At 38.2% G+C, this 16,751-nt stretch overlaps 1 protein-coding gene across 13 annotated transcripts in view; it reads left to right on the forward strand.

Moving 5' to 3' along the window:
• The window catches only part of MPP7 (MAGUK p55 scaffold protein 7), a 149,649-nt gene that overhangs the window by 83,570 nt on the left and 49,328 nt on the right, over positions 1 to 16,751 (forward strand). For 12 of the 13 annotated variants that reach the window (XM_065050661.1, XM_065050662.1, XM_065050660.1 and 9 more), the window contains 2 exons: positions 757 to 834; positions 4,976 to 5,056. The exons of the other annotated variant lie outside the window; for it this stretch is intronic. In XM_065050661.1, coding sequence (XP_064906733.1) covers positions 757 to 834; positions 4,976 to 5,056 — 159 coding nt within the window. The remainder of the gene's footprint in view (positions 1 to 756; positions 835 to 4,975; positions 5,057 to 16,751) is intronic. 13 annotated transcript variants of the gene reach the window in all.

Genomic DNA, 16,751 nt, shown 5'->3' on the forward strand with positions numbered 1-16,751 from the left:
TCCTAAGAAACTTGTTAGAAGCTCTGAAATATTTTGGCTCTTTAAAGCTTTCACACTGGAGAAAATCTCAATTTTGAAAAGCATGACTTGCGGAGGAGGAAAGAGGCTGGATATTTAAATGATGGTGTATCCTTTCCCCTTTTGAAAGAACCAAAGCACACTGCATTTTTAATGTTCATAACTCCCCATTAAAAACTTTAAATGCTCCTAAATGACTTTAACTTGCTGAAGGGCTGCCTTTTTCTTTCAGATGTGTTAGAATTCATATTAGCACTATTTTGCCCTTGTTTCTGAATTATTTTAATGACGGCAGCCGCTCCACCAAGCTGTCTGTCAAGACGTGGGTGGCAGGCTATTATTTCACTTCATAAATCATAATTTACAGGGTTTTTTATATCCATCTTGGGGATAAACACTTTATGCTTTGTGTTTTCAGCAGCAATATAAAATGTAATTGATACTTAAAGCAATATGTTAAAATATGGACAGAGAAAGCCAGGAGAGAAAAATCACAAATGTTTAGTTTTCCTGTGGGTTGGTCTACATACTGAGCATTTTTTCCATCTGATTTCATATTCTTAGCACTTCAACAGAGGATGATGATGAATTACATTAATGTGATTGCTGCCTGTACGTTGCTATAAGGATGTTTCTTTAGTTACAGACACTCAACAGATCAGTTAGTTAAACAAGGTCGTTTTGTACAGTGTCTCGTGCTGCTACAGAAACTTATCATTTTGTGCCATTGTCTTCCAGATTCATGAAAAACTGCATTATTATGAAAAACAGAACCCCGTGCCCATACTCCACGGTGCAGCAGCCTTGGCAGATGATGTAAGTGTCCCCTGCTGAGATCACTGGTACCAAGTTTCCCAAAAAACTGTCTGCAAGCAGAACTCCTCATAGTGCAAACATATGAATGTAATCCTCTGAGCTGAAATCATAAGAAGCTGCGAATGTTTCCAAAGGTGCTGTCATCACCAGGCTTGTTGCTGATATTGCTTTGATTTTTATTCACTTGCCTGTTATAAAAACATTGCATCTAGATAGCCTCTTGTTCTGCTTTAGTAACTACGTAATAGAAATTACAGGTTGGAACTCTACTGGGAGGGGAAAAGCTGTCAACTATTAGTGTTTTGAGAAAGTCACAGACAAGAGGAATGCTTTGGAAAAATAAAGACAAATGAGATAGCAGCACTGCTGACAGAACATGAAAAATGACAGATAGTACTACAGAAATGAAGCATATGAAATGCCCAGGAAGGAGGCTTGTTTAAAAAAAGTAAAAACAAACCTATTTAAGAAAAAGTACAGTAGTGATTTATTGATATTGGAGCTTTCCAAATTACCTTCATAACCAAAAAATAAATTGTAAAAGTGGTCAGCATTGATGGAGTAGTTAATTTCCTGTTACTATAATTTTTATTTTAAAGAAAAAAAATCCGACCTGCCATTTCTTGCTATTTGGTTAATTCTAGGATTCAGATGAATTGTGCACACACCTGTATAAACTATGACTGAACCTGAGGTAGGCCAGGATAGAGAAATGGTTAATAAACTGTGGTTTAGGTGAAATCTTTGTTGCAGTTGATGATCTCAGGTTGTTTTTTGCAAAGGCAATGTGTATTACAATCTGTTTCAAATAGAGCATGTTTGAAACTTCATATACTTTATAGATGTTTTAAAATCGTAACTATCTTTTTATATAATTAATAGCTTTTGATTTTTAAATTTTACAAATGGTTATGTGTCGTGAATTGAGAATGGTAGCGTTTTAACAAAAAACTAAATTAAACGTATTTTAAGTCTATTGAAAACAGGATATAATGTAATTTAATCATGTTTCAGTATGAGGAGAGCTATATCCTGTAACATACCAAATATAATAATACATTAGCTTTGACATCAGGCATATATTAGTAATATTTTTTTAACCTTCAAGTAGCTTTGAATAATGTTGATAGTAATTTTGAAAATTAGAAAGCTGGTTGAAATTCTCTTCATTAAGTTCTTGGTGACATATTAATAGTCCCTGTTAACATTTGTGTTATGGAGCTCTGGGCTAAAATTCTTAATAAGAATAATTTCTTATTTTTGGATGCAAAACTCAGTTCTTGATGTTTTCAGAAATGCTGAGCAATCTCATTCTTTGTTCAGCCCCATTTAAAATGTATGGTTTTGCAAATCCCCAGATTAAAGTACTCTGTCACTTCTCAGTTGAGAGACATTGGGGAGTTTAACCCTATGAATGTATTATTATGTATATATGGCAGTATTTTTAAAACGCACATATGTTGGGACGTGATTGTCTCTAGATATCTGCCTGCCTGCTTTTTAAGCACAGCTTCTTTTTAAAGATCCTCTTCTTGGTTTTGCGTTTTTGCTTATGTATAGCTGAAGAGCTGGTTTTATGGGCAGTGTCCCATAGGATGAGGATGTCCTTTGGCAGCTGATGTCAGGCTGGCACGCTGCAGGATTTTCGGTGTTTCAATAGTTATCACCAAACTTTAACTTACGTGCAGTGGGTTTTGTAACTCCAAAACCCATCAAATTGCAGGATTCAAGTGCTATTCAATTTTTGGCACAATTGCCTAAGTAGTTGTCAACTTTGGGGATTTAAGAGCACGTTGGTGATATAAAACACACTTTTATTTCAATAGGCTTTAAACTAATGTTGTGTCTTCCTAATGACAGTAACTGTTCTATAGTTAAACAAAGAAGGATATATTAGCAAGTGAATATTTCCTGTTTGATTTATTAATAAAACTCAAATTTGAAGTGTGGCTAATGAAATTGTTTAATGAGTGGGGTTTTATTCTTGTATTATTTTTTAAAGCAGTTTTAGAGGTAACAATTGTCATGAGGCTTCTTTTCTAAACACGTTCATATTCCTAGCTGCCATGCCTCCTCTCCCCTCACTCCCAGTGACTAATAGGCTGAATTTCCCAGCAGCAGCTTGTCCCGCTGCTGGTTGTTGTCACAAATCTCGGGACTTCAACAACAACCAACAAAATTCCAGTCCAAACCCGCTAGAAGCACAGCGAGCAGCTCTGGTGATATCTGTTTGTTAATCTGGAAACATGGCTTTGTCTTCCTTCTTCTCTATCAGTCTTTATCTTCCTCCTCCTCTTCTGTCATGGGGTGTTACATGTGCCTTTAAGACTTCTGGGGAAATATTTTTAAAAAAGCTTGTAAACTATGTGAGTGAAAACAAATTTTTAATTCTCTCATCTGGACAAATATTTTATAAATTATGAGATTAAAAAGTCTGTTAAAGCAGTAACAAAATATTCTTTCTGCTTCTCATTGTTATATGCCTTATGTACCTGAAGTTATATTTGCACCATGAAAGTAAACACCAGTTCTGCTGTAGTTAATAGATGCTTGTGCACAATTCATTTGAGAGAAATGCTGAAGCGATCATCCTTACTGAGTAGTTACTAGTCTCCATCAATGAAACACAAATGCATGGGTTTTATTCTGTAGTGATGAGGAATGCAAACTAAAGAATGAAAAGAGAGCCAAGGGAGAATCTGTGTCATATACCTGCTGTCATTCCTATCACAGGTTGTTTTCAGCTTTGCAGAGCTTTTCCATAGAACATGCAGACTAGGCTGCAGTCAGATTACCTCAAGACTTGGCTTTATGTGCCTAAAATATTTCATTCTGACCTTTCCTCAGAGATAGTTTTCTAATCTTTTGCTATTAAGACACAAATATTGCTAAGATTAGCATTGATGTATTTGATGGCCTTTTTTCTATGAATTATAGTTAAAAGGCTGTGGGACTGTAGGTGGTGAATTTTTGTTTCAGTCCTGTTGACCCTCTATTGATTTGAAGGTTAAAAAACAAAAAAAGTATTCAATCCGTGTCTGATGTCTATAATTGCCTCTAGAATTGTCTATTATGTATAATTATGCAAAATATACCTCTATTCATTTATCTTGAAAATGTATACAAAATGAAAGTACAAATTTAAAATTAGGCTAGACAAGTAAAATTACTTGCTGCAAATAACCAATCTTTCTTTGAGACATTTTTATGATACTGATTTAATGCAAAGAAAATAAGTGATTACCTGAAATCACGTTTTGGATTATGAGCCATGTAGCTCCAGAATTTTAAACTAAAGTTCAGTGTTGTGAAATATGTTTTAGCTTCTCTTTCTTCTGGAAAAATATTTCGAGTCTGAAATCCCGCAGTAAAATATGCCTCTTGAGTCCAAATTACTTGAGAATGTCATGATAAAAAAAACTCAAGACATGAGCCAAATAGCCATGGGTTTGAACGATAGACTGCTGCTCTATTGTTCACCAAACCGCAGTTTTGTAGTATAACCAAACTTAAATTACTGATCTTGTTGGTAGGACGTAGTTTGTGCATTTTAGAGGCTTGAATTGCTGATGACCTGTTATAAGCTATATTACGATTAACCCGCTTCACATTTAACAAGCTCCTTCCAGTGTATGTGTAAACATAATAAAAGGTTCAGATTGCTTGTACTGTAGGGGCACTTTGCTTTCTTATCCCACTCCTAAACAGCACAGCTACTGTGGGTTTTTGGAAGCAGTGTGGATTTCACCACCTCATTCGAAACTGTTTTTTATAGACAGTGTCAAAGTTTGATCCAGTCATTTTTACAAGCAGTCCTTTGTCTGCACGCAAAGGACCATTCACTTAAATGAAGTGCTGGGATTTGCCCCCGTTGCTATAAATCAGAATGTGATCTGGCTTCACCCTTGCCAGAAATGATTACTTGTGTTAAACTGAGCCAAAAGGCCTGGTTTAAATCTGGTCCACTGAGGGCCAGAAAAAGAAGCGCGGTGATTGATGGTGTTTTTCTTCATGCTGGCTTCTGTTTGAACACGCTGGAAAGCAATAACCTTGAACAAGATAGATTCTGGGTTGTCACTGATGCACTGGGTAAAACCGCGCTTTGCTAACGGTCTTTGTGTCGGTTCCATCTCCCACCCAGCTGGCGGAGGAGCTGCAGAGCAAACCGCTGAGCAGTGAGGTCAGAGAGCTGCTGAAACTCCTCTCCAAACCCAACCTCAAGGTGAGGACGTGTTGCACCTGCAAAGTGCTCTCTGTGCGGGGGTCTGCATCAGCTCCCTTGGGCTGCCTGGTCTGTCATCTGCTTTAACCAATTTGCCTGCTTTGAAGAAGGGATGCAATGTTAATCAGAAATACCTGTTATGAAGAAACACATTTAATGTTGCCCATAAAGTAGATACTTGATTTTTTTGTCTTTTTCTAACTTCTATTTCATGTACTTCATGAATTTATCAAAAGTTTGCTTTTGCTAGAAGGTTTTCAGTCATACCATTGATTCAATGACACTGCGCGTAAGTAACACAACCTGCTGCTCCAAACAAAATTCCTGATGGATATTATTGTTTAAAAAATCTAATTTTGAAAACTTCTGGGGTTCTCTGTGGTGCTTTCATGGAACTTGATATGTCTTATCGGACAGTAGACTATAGGACCATTGAATTGCACAGGTTGGAAGGAGGCTGTCTAGTCCAACATGCTGCTCAAAGCAGAGTCAACACTGAGTTCAGAGCAGCTTCTCAGGGCTTTCTCCCGTCATGGCTGGAAGATGGCTGGGAGCAGACATTCCACAACTCTGTGCAGCCTGCTCCAATTACTAATTATCCTCCTAGTAAAAACTGTTTCCTTACATCCAGTTAGAAGCCCCCCTGTGTATCATTGTTAATGCACACTATCACATTATTTTTCCACTCCAAAGAGAATGAAGAATTTAGTGCTGTAGTTGGATACTGCAATGATAATTAAATGCAGCAGTTGATAAGTTTAGGGAAAAAACTGTGGAGTGGAAAGGAGCCCTTTTTCAGACAGTTGTTTCTTTATAGTCCCTGTAAAATGCTGATCTCAAAACCTGAGATGCTATCATATCTTCAAAGTACTACAGAATTTTTAAGAACAATTATGCTTCCTTTTTAAAGATTATTGCACAGTTGGTTATTCCATAATTTGCAAAGTGGTAAGCTGCTTTTCTCTGAAAGGGTAAGCAATGCCAATGGTGATTACAAGAGGAAATGTTGGTGCATCAAATTGCAGAGATACTAATCTTCACTGAAGGTATTTCCTTAGTGACTGTCCACTTGTGTTTCATACTTCTGAAGCTTTAGTGGATTGAGTCTGAAGACAGTTCCTTTCCCACAACTGCATCTCTCTCCCTTTTTTCACTTTCTCTTTCTCTCACCCCAGCTTGCTGTCTTGCTCCCCCTCTCTCTCACTTGGTCTCATTCACTCGCTCGCTCTTGCTGCCTGTTACTTGGAAATTATTAAATGCAATGTGATAATCTTAGTGGGATTTCAGGAAAAGAAGTGCTTTACCCTCAGCGTGGTTAATATGACTGAATAACTGCTGTAACTTAGCGAGTGTGTCTTGGCTGCAGGAGAAGGTTGTGAGCTGCAGGGTACCCAGCCCTTTGCATGGCCAGACTGCCCAATCCCACACCAGGCACACACTTGCAGGTGTTCCTGTGAGTTAGGGGAAAGAACTGACAGTACACATGATATTTTCGCCTGTTATCTTCTTAATCCGCCTTCTCACGGCAAACATGTCTGGGAGAGATGGTAAAAATCCCTTTCCCTTCTCTGTCATGTTGACCAGACAATGCAGGACTCAGTAGAATCACAGAATTACAGAATGTCCTGAGTTGGAAGGGACCCACAAGGATCATGGAGTCCAGCTCCTGTCCCTGCATATGACAACCCCACAGTTCACAACATGTGTTTGAGGATGTTGTCCAGTCTCTTCTTGAACACTGTCAGGCTTGGGGCTGTGATGGTATCTCCAGTTCCTTCCCAATCTGTTCAGCTGTATCGGACCTTATGCCGTACATTGCGTAAGATTTTCTAGCTTTTTGCTATTAGGTTGGTGGCTGGAGAGGGTTTCTTTATTTCTTTCCTTCTAGAATCCTGGAGCAAAATGATGTCTAGAACAACTCTTTCCCACACATCTGGAATTACTTGGGATAACTGACATGTCTTTTACAATGATGTTGCATAGGCTTTATCTAAAAACTTGTATATGGCTTAATTTGGGATTGACTGAAACTGGCTCTGTGTTACTCTGCAGGGAAAACTTTCCTGACCTGGCTTATAAGTGCAGCATTGGTTGGCGCCAGCAGGAGAGCTTCCCCTTCCCTGCTGCTGTGCTCGTGTTCATGGTATGGTGAAGGATGGTTGGGATTAGCTTCCTGCACTGCATCGCTGCTTCCACCAGTTTGGTGGTGTAAAGGGACAGGTCTGGGAAGATTATTATAGCTTCACAGGTTTGCTTAACATGCTGCAGAAGGCTAGGAGATGTTTCAGCAAATGTCTGGTTAGATGAATACTTCTATATTTTAATTTCATTTTACAAAATTGTTTCATTGAATGTATTTCTGAGTGTTTGCATCTGATGAGTAAAGCTTTGACAAGTTTATGGTATTCATGGTTTTCATCCATAGAGAAGTGTTTTGAAGAAGGAAATAATTTCTCCAAGGCAGTTATATTTATCAGACCTGAGATTTTTCAAGATGTCCTAGAAGTGATTCTAGAGTTTTGTTGGGTGCATTTTCTTTCAGACAAAATAAATTGGGCATTTCTGGTCTTTTAAATACTGGATACAATATCCAGTTATGTCGTGAGGGTATTTTTCCTGCTCTAAAATGTGGCATCCGTTACCGTAACTAAATGAAGTGGCATCCGTTACCGTAACTAAATGAAGTGGCATCCATTACCGTAACTAAATGAAGTAACATTGGTTGTGGTTTATCTTGTATGATTAAAACAGATTTCTGGAAGTAGATCAGAACATGTAGCTCTGGAAATGGAGTGGATTTGTTTATCTGTGTGAGGTACTGGAAGCCTATAGTAAGTGCGGTTCCCCCGGGGTCAGTACTGGGTCCAGTTTTGTTCAGCCTGTTCATCAGTGACCTGGCTGAAGAAACTGGGTGCACCCTCAGCAAGTTTGCTGATGATACCAAACTTGGAGGAGTGGCTGATACACCAGAAGGCTGTGCTGCCATTCAGTGTGACCTGGACAGGCTGGAGGGCTGGGCAGAGAAGAACCTGATGAAATTCAGCAAGGGCAAGTGCAGGGTCCTGCACCTGGGGAGGAACAACTCCAGACACCAGTACAAGTTGGGGCTGGACCTGCTGGAAAGCAGCACTGCAGAGAAGGACCCAGGAGTCCTGGTGGACAACAGGTTGACTATGAGTCAGCAATGCACATGTCACAATCAAGTTAGTGAATGGTCTTACCCATCAGTAGGGACGCAAACAGGAAGAAGGGAAGCGCACACTAGAGTTACTCTGTCAGTCATGGGGCAGAACCCCAGTGACAGGCGCTGTAAGAAAAGACATGTAGTAAATACGACAGATGATCAAACTAAGAATGAAAGACTTTAAAACTTCCAAATTCTCTTGCACTTCTTTCTTGAATAGTAGATCTTGGTTCTTTTTCTGACAAGTTGGAAAAAATTGAGTTCTTTTTGGAACAGTGCCATAGTACAAGGGCATAATTGTTACTTATTTTTAAAATTATTTGAAATCTGAATAACTAAAACAATTAACTATAGGAATTAACATTTTAGGAATTTATTTTGTTGGTGTGGCTGTAAACAGAAATGTCTGTCACAAGAGTGAACCGTGTTTTAGTCCATTGAACAATGTTATCCCAGTTGTACTAACTTTGAGACAGGCTTGGATAAATTATTCAGGTCCAACTAGCTTTTAACTTCATGTTTATAACAGCAGTTACATTCCTGATCATTACATGTTAAAATGAGAAATTTACCATTTGAAGTTAATCCCTATTAGGGTAAATTTAGCGTGTTTTAAATTCATATAAAATATGTCCTTTGTGGTTGTTGGTGTAATGGGCAGAACAATAGTTACTTGAAAAGCTAAAACTATTCCGAAGGATGTTTATACCTCTTATGACCCACAGGAAATTAGGCTTTTTTAACCTCCTAAGGATGCCAGTGGTGGAGTCGATCTCCTGTTTATGTGTGCTGAAAGGTTTGCCAGCTGCCGGTCTGAAACATGAACCGGGTACCTAAACAAGGGCACAAGGCAGGACTGTGAATGGATTCAGTGCATCGAGGTGCACAGGAATGTGAGGTATTGGGATCACTTTGGGTGCTGTACCTGTAGCCATAGAGGGAACAAGCGGTGGACATACCTGAAGTATTTTTCTTGGCTTCTCTTTCATTACTGTAGAATGAATAGAATTTTGGAAGTAATTTTAAGATAACTTGCAGAGTGAGGGGAAAACCACTCCTGTATGACTGGGAATGTTTTCAGATTTACTTATCCATGGACAACTTCAACATGCTGTTCAGAGAAAATACAATTGTTTTCAGGGGTTTTTTTCAATTGCTTTCAAATGGCAAAGATGCATACACCAGAAAATTGTAAATGGGATTTATGCTTGCTGTTTTATTTGCAGTTCATTTGAGGTGTACGACTTTCAGTTGCACAAAGCATAAACAATTTGCATTTGTAAACATTTTCATCTATTAAGTACCTCCTTGGCTTTCCTTCAGAATAGAACTATGAGTTAAACAAAAGTAAAACTGCAAATAATGAAGCCAGTGCACTTTGTCCTTTGTAGAAATGGTTCCTATATTTGTTTAGTTTTCTTTAAGAAAAGAAAAAGTGCTGCTTTTAGCTTGAAGTGTACCTTTTCTGTCCTGTTCTGTCCTTCTTGTATTTACTGGGAAGTTTGTAAATTCTCTGATGCCATCATCCATGGCATCTGAGGCTTACTGGATTTGCACAGTGGCCTAATAGACTGTTCTGATCAAAGCGCTACATGTTCTGTTAAAAAAACAAACGTTGTAAGCCTTTATCAGCAGAGCCTTGTAAAGCTGCCTTACAGTCACTGGTAAAAATTGACAATATGATTTACTGTGCAGGAAACAGCAGGCGTTTTTCTACAAGAACTTTAACATACAAAGCACTCAAAGAAAATATTGGGCTATAATAATATAAAACAAAATCTGGTTTTGCTTTGAAAATTCATGAAGCATTTATTGTAACATGTAATTAAAAAAAATCTCAATCTAAACTTTGTCTTCTTTCCAACGTTTCTTTTGTTATTGGACTTGCGGAGGATTTTCCATCAGGGCTTTTTCACTGAAATACGCAGTTTCTGCAGAGTCAGCATTTTCCATTGGAAATTGTTGGGGTTTGCCTACAACTGTTCAGGTTTTGCATCTGGAGAACCCAAATACAATTTCAGGTCAGTTAACATCTGAGCTGCATTTGGGCTGTTACTGTATCCTGGGCACTTGCAGGTCGTTTTGGCCCTGTCCCTTTAGAGACCCGTCTTACCAAATATACCAATGTTTTCTATTTTTACTCATGTCATGGGAGGCTGTTCTTCTTATGAAATATTCATGCTTACACATGATAACACAAACTATAATATCTGCTCCGGAAGCATAGTTTCACATGATTTATAACTATTTAACCACCAGTGGTCTTTGAGGTTTGCTGATAGGACTCGTTACAAGAGTTGTGCTCTTATAATATATTGAGAGATTTTACTATACAAACCAGTTTATTGTAACAGCAAGCTGGAATGCATTGTACTTCATACGTGAACTCAAATGTTACCTACATAATCCTCATTTGCGAGATCAGATGCCATTAATTTGTAAATCTGCAGGAGCCTGCTTGATTTTGGATGGTATGCTGTGAAATATCAGCAGTGAGAGAGAAATATTTCTTTTCCCCCTAAGCACTGTGTGCAGATTACTGCAACAATAAGCAAGGACCACAGCACCAATGGTTTGATAATGTTGGTTGATGGATAAGCTGGGGAGAGGAGACCGTGCTGGGGAGACTTTGTTGGCCAGTGAGTGGGGTCCTTCTGCCCAGCGTTTCCTGCCTTTAAACTGTTTGCTACTTTGGGAAGCCCTCCATCACACATTTTGTCAACCTTGTTAGAGGAAAAATAGATTTTATTCTTAACTCTTCTCAGCTTTAGACCTTGACTTCTTATTTCCATTTCTGCTTGCACTCATAATTCAAAGGAGGTTTTTCTAGAAAACTTTTTCGTGTGGGGAGTGCCAGGAGAATATGTTGCCATCTTTATTTCTGAATGTTCATGTTACTGGTATGAAGTAAAACAAAAATGTAATAGCAAAATAGTCTTTTAAAAAACAGCAAGAAAAGCCTTGATGGAGAAAATCAGAAAGCAGTTGTGACAGAAAGCAGTTAATGTGGTAGAAGGGGACAGGCTATACATATAACAATATACAATGTATCATAAGCATAGATATAAGATGATATAAAGGAAATTAAAGAATACTGCATTAATATATCGTATTACTCTGGAAATGCTCCCAGGTCCGTCTCATGTGTTAACTCAGCTGATGTCTGACAGACAGCTTGTCTGTCAATCTTCTTAGATGTATGGACATGAGAATGCCCACTAGCAGTCAACATACAATAAACAAAGTGATAGATATAATGAACAAAGGTGAAGCCAGGCAGCTTGGCAGCAGAAAATAGAAGATTTGAAAAGTAAATTGAAGAAGTTATTTGGTTATATATATACAGACTTCCCCACATGAAGGAACCAACTTTAACCCATGTGAGAATGTTGGATTGCACACATGTAACTATAGCATTCACAATGCAATACGTAAAAGTTGGCAACATTATTGAAGCTGGCAAATTAGTGGGAGGAAGAAAACAGTGTGGATAAAATCACATCCCATTCAAGTAGCAATTCTGTTTAGCTAGTGAAAATGGAGAAACTACGCAATACGATGCAAACAGTCCATTTTTCAATTGTCATCTTTTTATTTTATGCTGATTTCAGTGGTGTTTTTCCCTTGCATTTGCCAGGCTGTTCTATTTGAACTCCCCATTAACTTATTTAACAGTCTCCTCTTTTCTAGTTAATTGGTCAAACTTTGGTAGTGGTGCGGTATGGTCTTGTAATAACTTTTTCCCCCTTTCTGCTTATTCCTGGGCTTCTAGTCAGTGGCAAAACTGTTTCCATGATCAACCTGTAAATCTGTAACCTGTAAGTTTATAAATCTGTAAGTATCCTTATCAAAGGTATTTTAGAAAGTTGCAAGCTTTTTTCTTATACCTGCTATTTTTCTGGCCTTTTAAAAAGAATGTTTCTATTTAAGAGGCAGTATTAATCTTATTGTATCGTGTCTATTTTAACATTTTATAATTCTTCAGTTACAACTTTATTAAGTACTTGTAAAAGATTTGCTTGTATATAATGATGAAGATAATACTGCAGCTTTCAGTTCTCCAGAATGATACCTGAATTTGGTGAAATTAATATATAGAAATACTACTTCTAGTGTTCAGTACAGAAAAAGTCCAGAGTAGGCAAAAGTAATTACCTAAAAGCCTAAACTGGTTGATTATTTTTAGTTAGGTGTCTTTATAGTATGAGTACTCCATAGAGGAATTCAAGGCCTCCTTATCATAAATGAATATATGTTGTTATTTTCTGGAGGAATCAAGTATTTCCAGATTCTTTTAACCTCATGGATCAGTAGATGTTTTCAAGACTTTATATATAATGTTGCTGTCAAATAAAGGCTGGGTCATTTCTAAAAGACACTTTTTCAGAAAGGGCAACTGCAACTTCAGCTTTTACTTTTCTTTAGTTTATATTTTCACTTGATTTTTTGGGGAGGGATGTCTTCAGGTGGCTTTCCACCAAGAAAAGATGCATGCTACTGCTGTAGACACTTAATATTGCAGGATGCTGTCACTTCTTCAAAAAATGAATTGATGAGGGATTGCCAAGATATTGGAAGAGTGCTCCTGTCTTGGCATTTTCCACTCTGCAAACCATCTATTTGTGCTCTTGGAAGTTACTTCAATAGGGCTTAAAGCTTCAAGAATGCTCTAGTTGCATGAATCACGTTACAAATGTAAAAGAGACTTTGTTAGATTCTTCACTGTTTATTTAAAATCGGAGCTTATTCTGCCATTGTCCATAACGGAGGGAAAACAAAGGGCTGTCATCTGGAAGAACAGTAACACCTTTAGCAGATGACAGGGACAGGCTGCGTGTTTCTGTGAACACTTGAGAACAGTTCAACTTCGGGAGAGTCTCCGGGGGCTGCGAACAATGAGCCAGAGGAAGTGGAGTCTGAAGATGCAGAAAGTTCACTTTTCTGTTGGCTATTGCTGTCTGGCCACCAGCTGCAGGTAAACCCATCAGTTCAGATTGGTGAATCTGAAATCAAGGAACTGCATTTTCAGGCAAGGAAATTACCCTTTTGTGAAAGGAAGTTCATATAGTCATGGATAAAGTCCATCACAGTACAGGAAAAAGTAATATATACTGAATATTGAGCCAACTGAGATGTTGCTATGCTAAAAACATTAATATATGGTAGATATTAAGAACACAAACCCACACATGTACAGTATGTGTTTTAAACATTTTTAATCACTACTGTGACCCAACTGCATCAAAGTCAAATTAGAAAAAAAAAGGGATTTAATTGCCAGCTGTACAAGCTTAAACTAGAGGGCAACTCTGGTTTAAGTACAGATGGGACAGTTGCAAGCACGGAATGTTTTTTCTCCTTTGTACATATCTAACTGTTGCCTTCTCGCACAAAGTTCCATTTCTAGGGAGTTTATAAAAAATACATAGGAAAACTACAAAATTTGAAGGATGGAAAGAAGTAAATTAACTCTGATTTTTTTTGCTATGAATTAGTGCACCCGTTGGTGTCCTGATTACAAACTGAAAGTCATGCTTAATTTATAGGACTTATTTCATTTTTCTTACCATCACTGTCAACAGTTTTTTGCTTGTGTCAAATGAACACTGCATATGATTTCCAGTGGCATAAGTAAAACATGTTTCTTTGGAAGTTCACTGATTTCTGTAGCATTATGTGCTGTACATATTAAACTTGAGAGTTTTATTCAGAAGAGAAAATCTCAGATTTCTGTAAGAAAGTGAATAGATTATTGCACCTTCAGAAGGAATATTATTACTTCTTTGCCTGATAAGTGCTTACGGTAGCTTGTTGGCTCACTCATTGGTTCTGCTGCCAAAACCAAAAAATTCAGTTCACTGTTACCCCAGCCATCCTCTGGTTGCTTCAGCATCACAACCAAGTTTCTCCTGCCCGTGGGTTTTGTTGCTTGCTTCTGCTTCTAGATTATGCTTCAAGCTTTACTGAGCTGGAGAATTCAGCTAATGCAGTTGTTCTCACCTGTTGGTCGAGATGCCTGTTCTCACCTGCCCTCCTGTTCTCTTGTCCACCCTTCTCCTGCGGCAGGACGGGGCTGCAGGTGCTGGCGCAGCGGGCACTGTTAGTGGGCAGAGTCTGCCATGCCCAGCCCTGTTCTGGTGGCTGTTTCACCACCCATTTGCTGGAGAATGGTATTGGGGACGTGGAAGCCACCCATACATCAATGTAAAGTCTAGTTCATGTACTCAAGATAGTAGGTTTAAAGACTCCTGTAGAAGAAGAAAGGTTGTTCTCTTCCCCCTGCCCACCAACCTAAATTCTTATCTTCCTTTTCTGCTGTTAAATTTTGTGCTGTTTACCACTTGCTCTTAAATGTATAGCTTGATTCTGACTACTTTATATTTTATTCCTTTTTTCTCCAGACTATTCTCAAGTCAAATTGCTTTTCTGAGCCTAGAGCCTGTATGCCATCACCATTACGCTACAGCTTTCTGCTGGTTTTATTCTTCTGCTTTCTAAATTCTTGCACATGTTTGGCTGTTACATCTTTTGTGCTTCTCCTTCCATTTTGATGCTCCGATGATCTTTCCTTCAGTGAGCTCAGTCTCCTCCCAGCTCTTTCTGCTTTCCTTCTTTGATATCGGTCACTGGATGACTTGATTTTAACTTTATGCAAGTTGCTCATAAATCAGTCTTTCCAGTCTTGAATAATTTTCCCGACTGACATCTTTAGCTTGTCTTTTTCCAGTCTTCTGTAACCCCATCACAGAGGACACCACGATATGGTAGAGCTCTCTGGAGGACGAGCTCTGCCAGGGGGGTCCAGGGGCACTTTGCTGATGAAGTTACTTTTCTGCTCTGGTGCAACTTCTCTGTGCCAACCTCAGTGGAAGTTACTGTCACCATAGCAAAGCAAAGAGGTGGAAAAACGTCTCTGTCTCACCTGATAGAGTTTAGGCTGAACTGCCAGAGAAGGTGGCCGGTGCTAATGCTCCAGGCCGTGCACTGGGACAGCAAAGTCATGGGCCATTTTGTTCCGTTTTGCTGACTCTGCTGCCAGGGCAGGGATCGCTCCATGGGCAGGTCACCAGCAGCTGGGTTGGCGGTGTCACCATCTGCTGCGGCTGTTGGCTTTCATAAAGGCTGCTTTGAGTCCCTACAAGTTTTATATCGATAATCTTAACTATTAGTTATTTAATTTTCCCATCTTGTTTTGTCAAGTACTGTAAAGAGACTGGTTTTGTTTCTTTGTCCATTCTGTCTTGCTTCTTTACTTAACTTACTGTTCTCTAAAATGTTTTTCTAGACTAGTAAACGTAAAATATTTCTGAAAAGTAAAGCTTAAATTGAGATTTTTAATAATGAGAAGTTAAAAACTTAAGGAGTTGTGTTCACAAGTCGGAGGCTACATGGGGTATTTTTACTCTTACAGATCTCAAAATATGAACAGAAACAAAAAATAATATAAAATTTGTCATTGTTTTACAGGAGCAAAAATGTAGTCAGTGTAGTTAAATGATACACATTTTTCAAAATATAGAACTGTTTTCATTAATAACATTCCCAATTTAAATAAACATTTAAGGTTTCAGAACAGTTTGAGAAAAAGGACTTTGAATGTTTCCAATGTCAGATTTGCTTTGTGTCAGTTGATAGTGTAAAATTTCAATTTATAAACTGTGAAATGATCAGTGATAGCTTTAATATGAAAAATACAGCACTAGTTATTAGACATTTCAGAGGTCTGATGAAAGTATTCATTTCCAGCTAGATCATGTCTAAGAATTTAGCTGAACATCAATATTTATATTTAGGTAGTGCAGGAGTTTGAATCATACCTTCTTTCAAGTTCTAAATATGGACCATGTTTACATTAGTGAATCATAAGCATAGAACTTAGAGCTGAAATGAAATCTTTTTCTCCAGAGGTACTTAAATACACATGACCCAAATTTTGGATCATACATGCATAGTTCTGAAGAGCTGTGTATTGGAAAACAAAAAACATTTTAAAAAATCATCTGCAGAGTTTCTTATGATAAATAAAGTCTTAAAAATATGAAAAAAATAGTATAATGGCAGTGAATAAGTTAATCTTATCTACAAAAAGAAAACATTGCTACCATTCCATTGCCATGTGCATTTACTGCACAATTATTCCATGTAAATCTTGTTCTTCATAAGATCCAACTTTTGTTTCTTCACACTTGTAATTTGTTTTTTAAAGAGTCCCAACCTTTTCTATAAAAGTCTAGCCTGACACAGAGTTTTTTGAACTAAGCATACATTCTATTAATTGCACAGTACAGAGCAGCTGTGCATATGTTCATTTCTTCGTTGTATTCAGAACATACGGTCGTTCTTCCGAGGACGGGCTCTGATCACTTCTAGTTGAAGCTTTGTTTGCAGGTTAGTTATTGGCCCATGTCTGTGCTGCTGACTATTTCAAGAGCAGCTGCAGCGGGCAGAGCAAAGTGTGCTACAAGAAGCGATGATGGAGGACAAGCAGGAAAGAAATCTCGGCATGTTCAG

This window comes from Columba livia, chromosome 2, assembly GCF_036013475.1.
Source record: "Columba livia isolate bColLiv1 breed racing homer chromosome 2, bColLiv1.pat.W.v2, whole genome shotgun sequence".
Taxonomy (NCBI): domain Eukaryota; kingdom Metazoa; phylum Chordata; class Aves; order Columbiformes; family Columbidae; genus Columba; species Columba livia.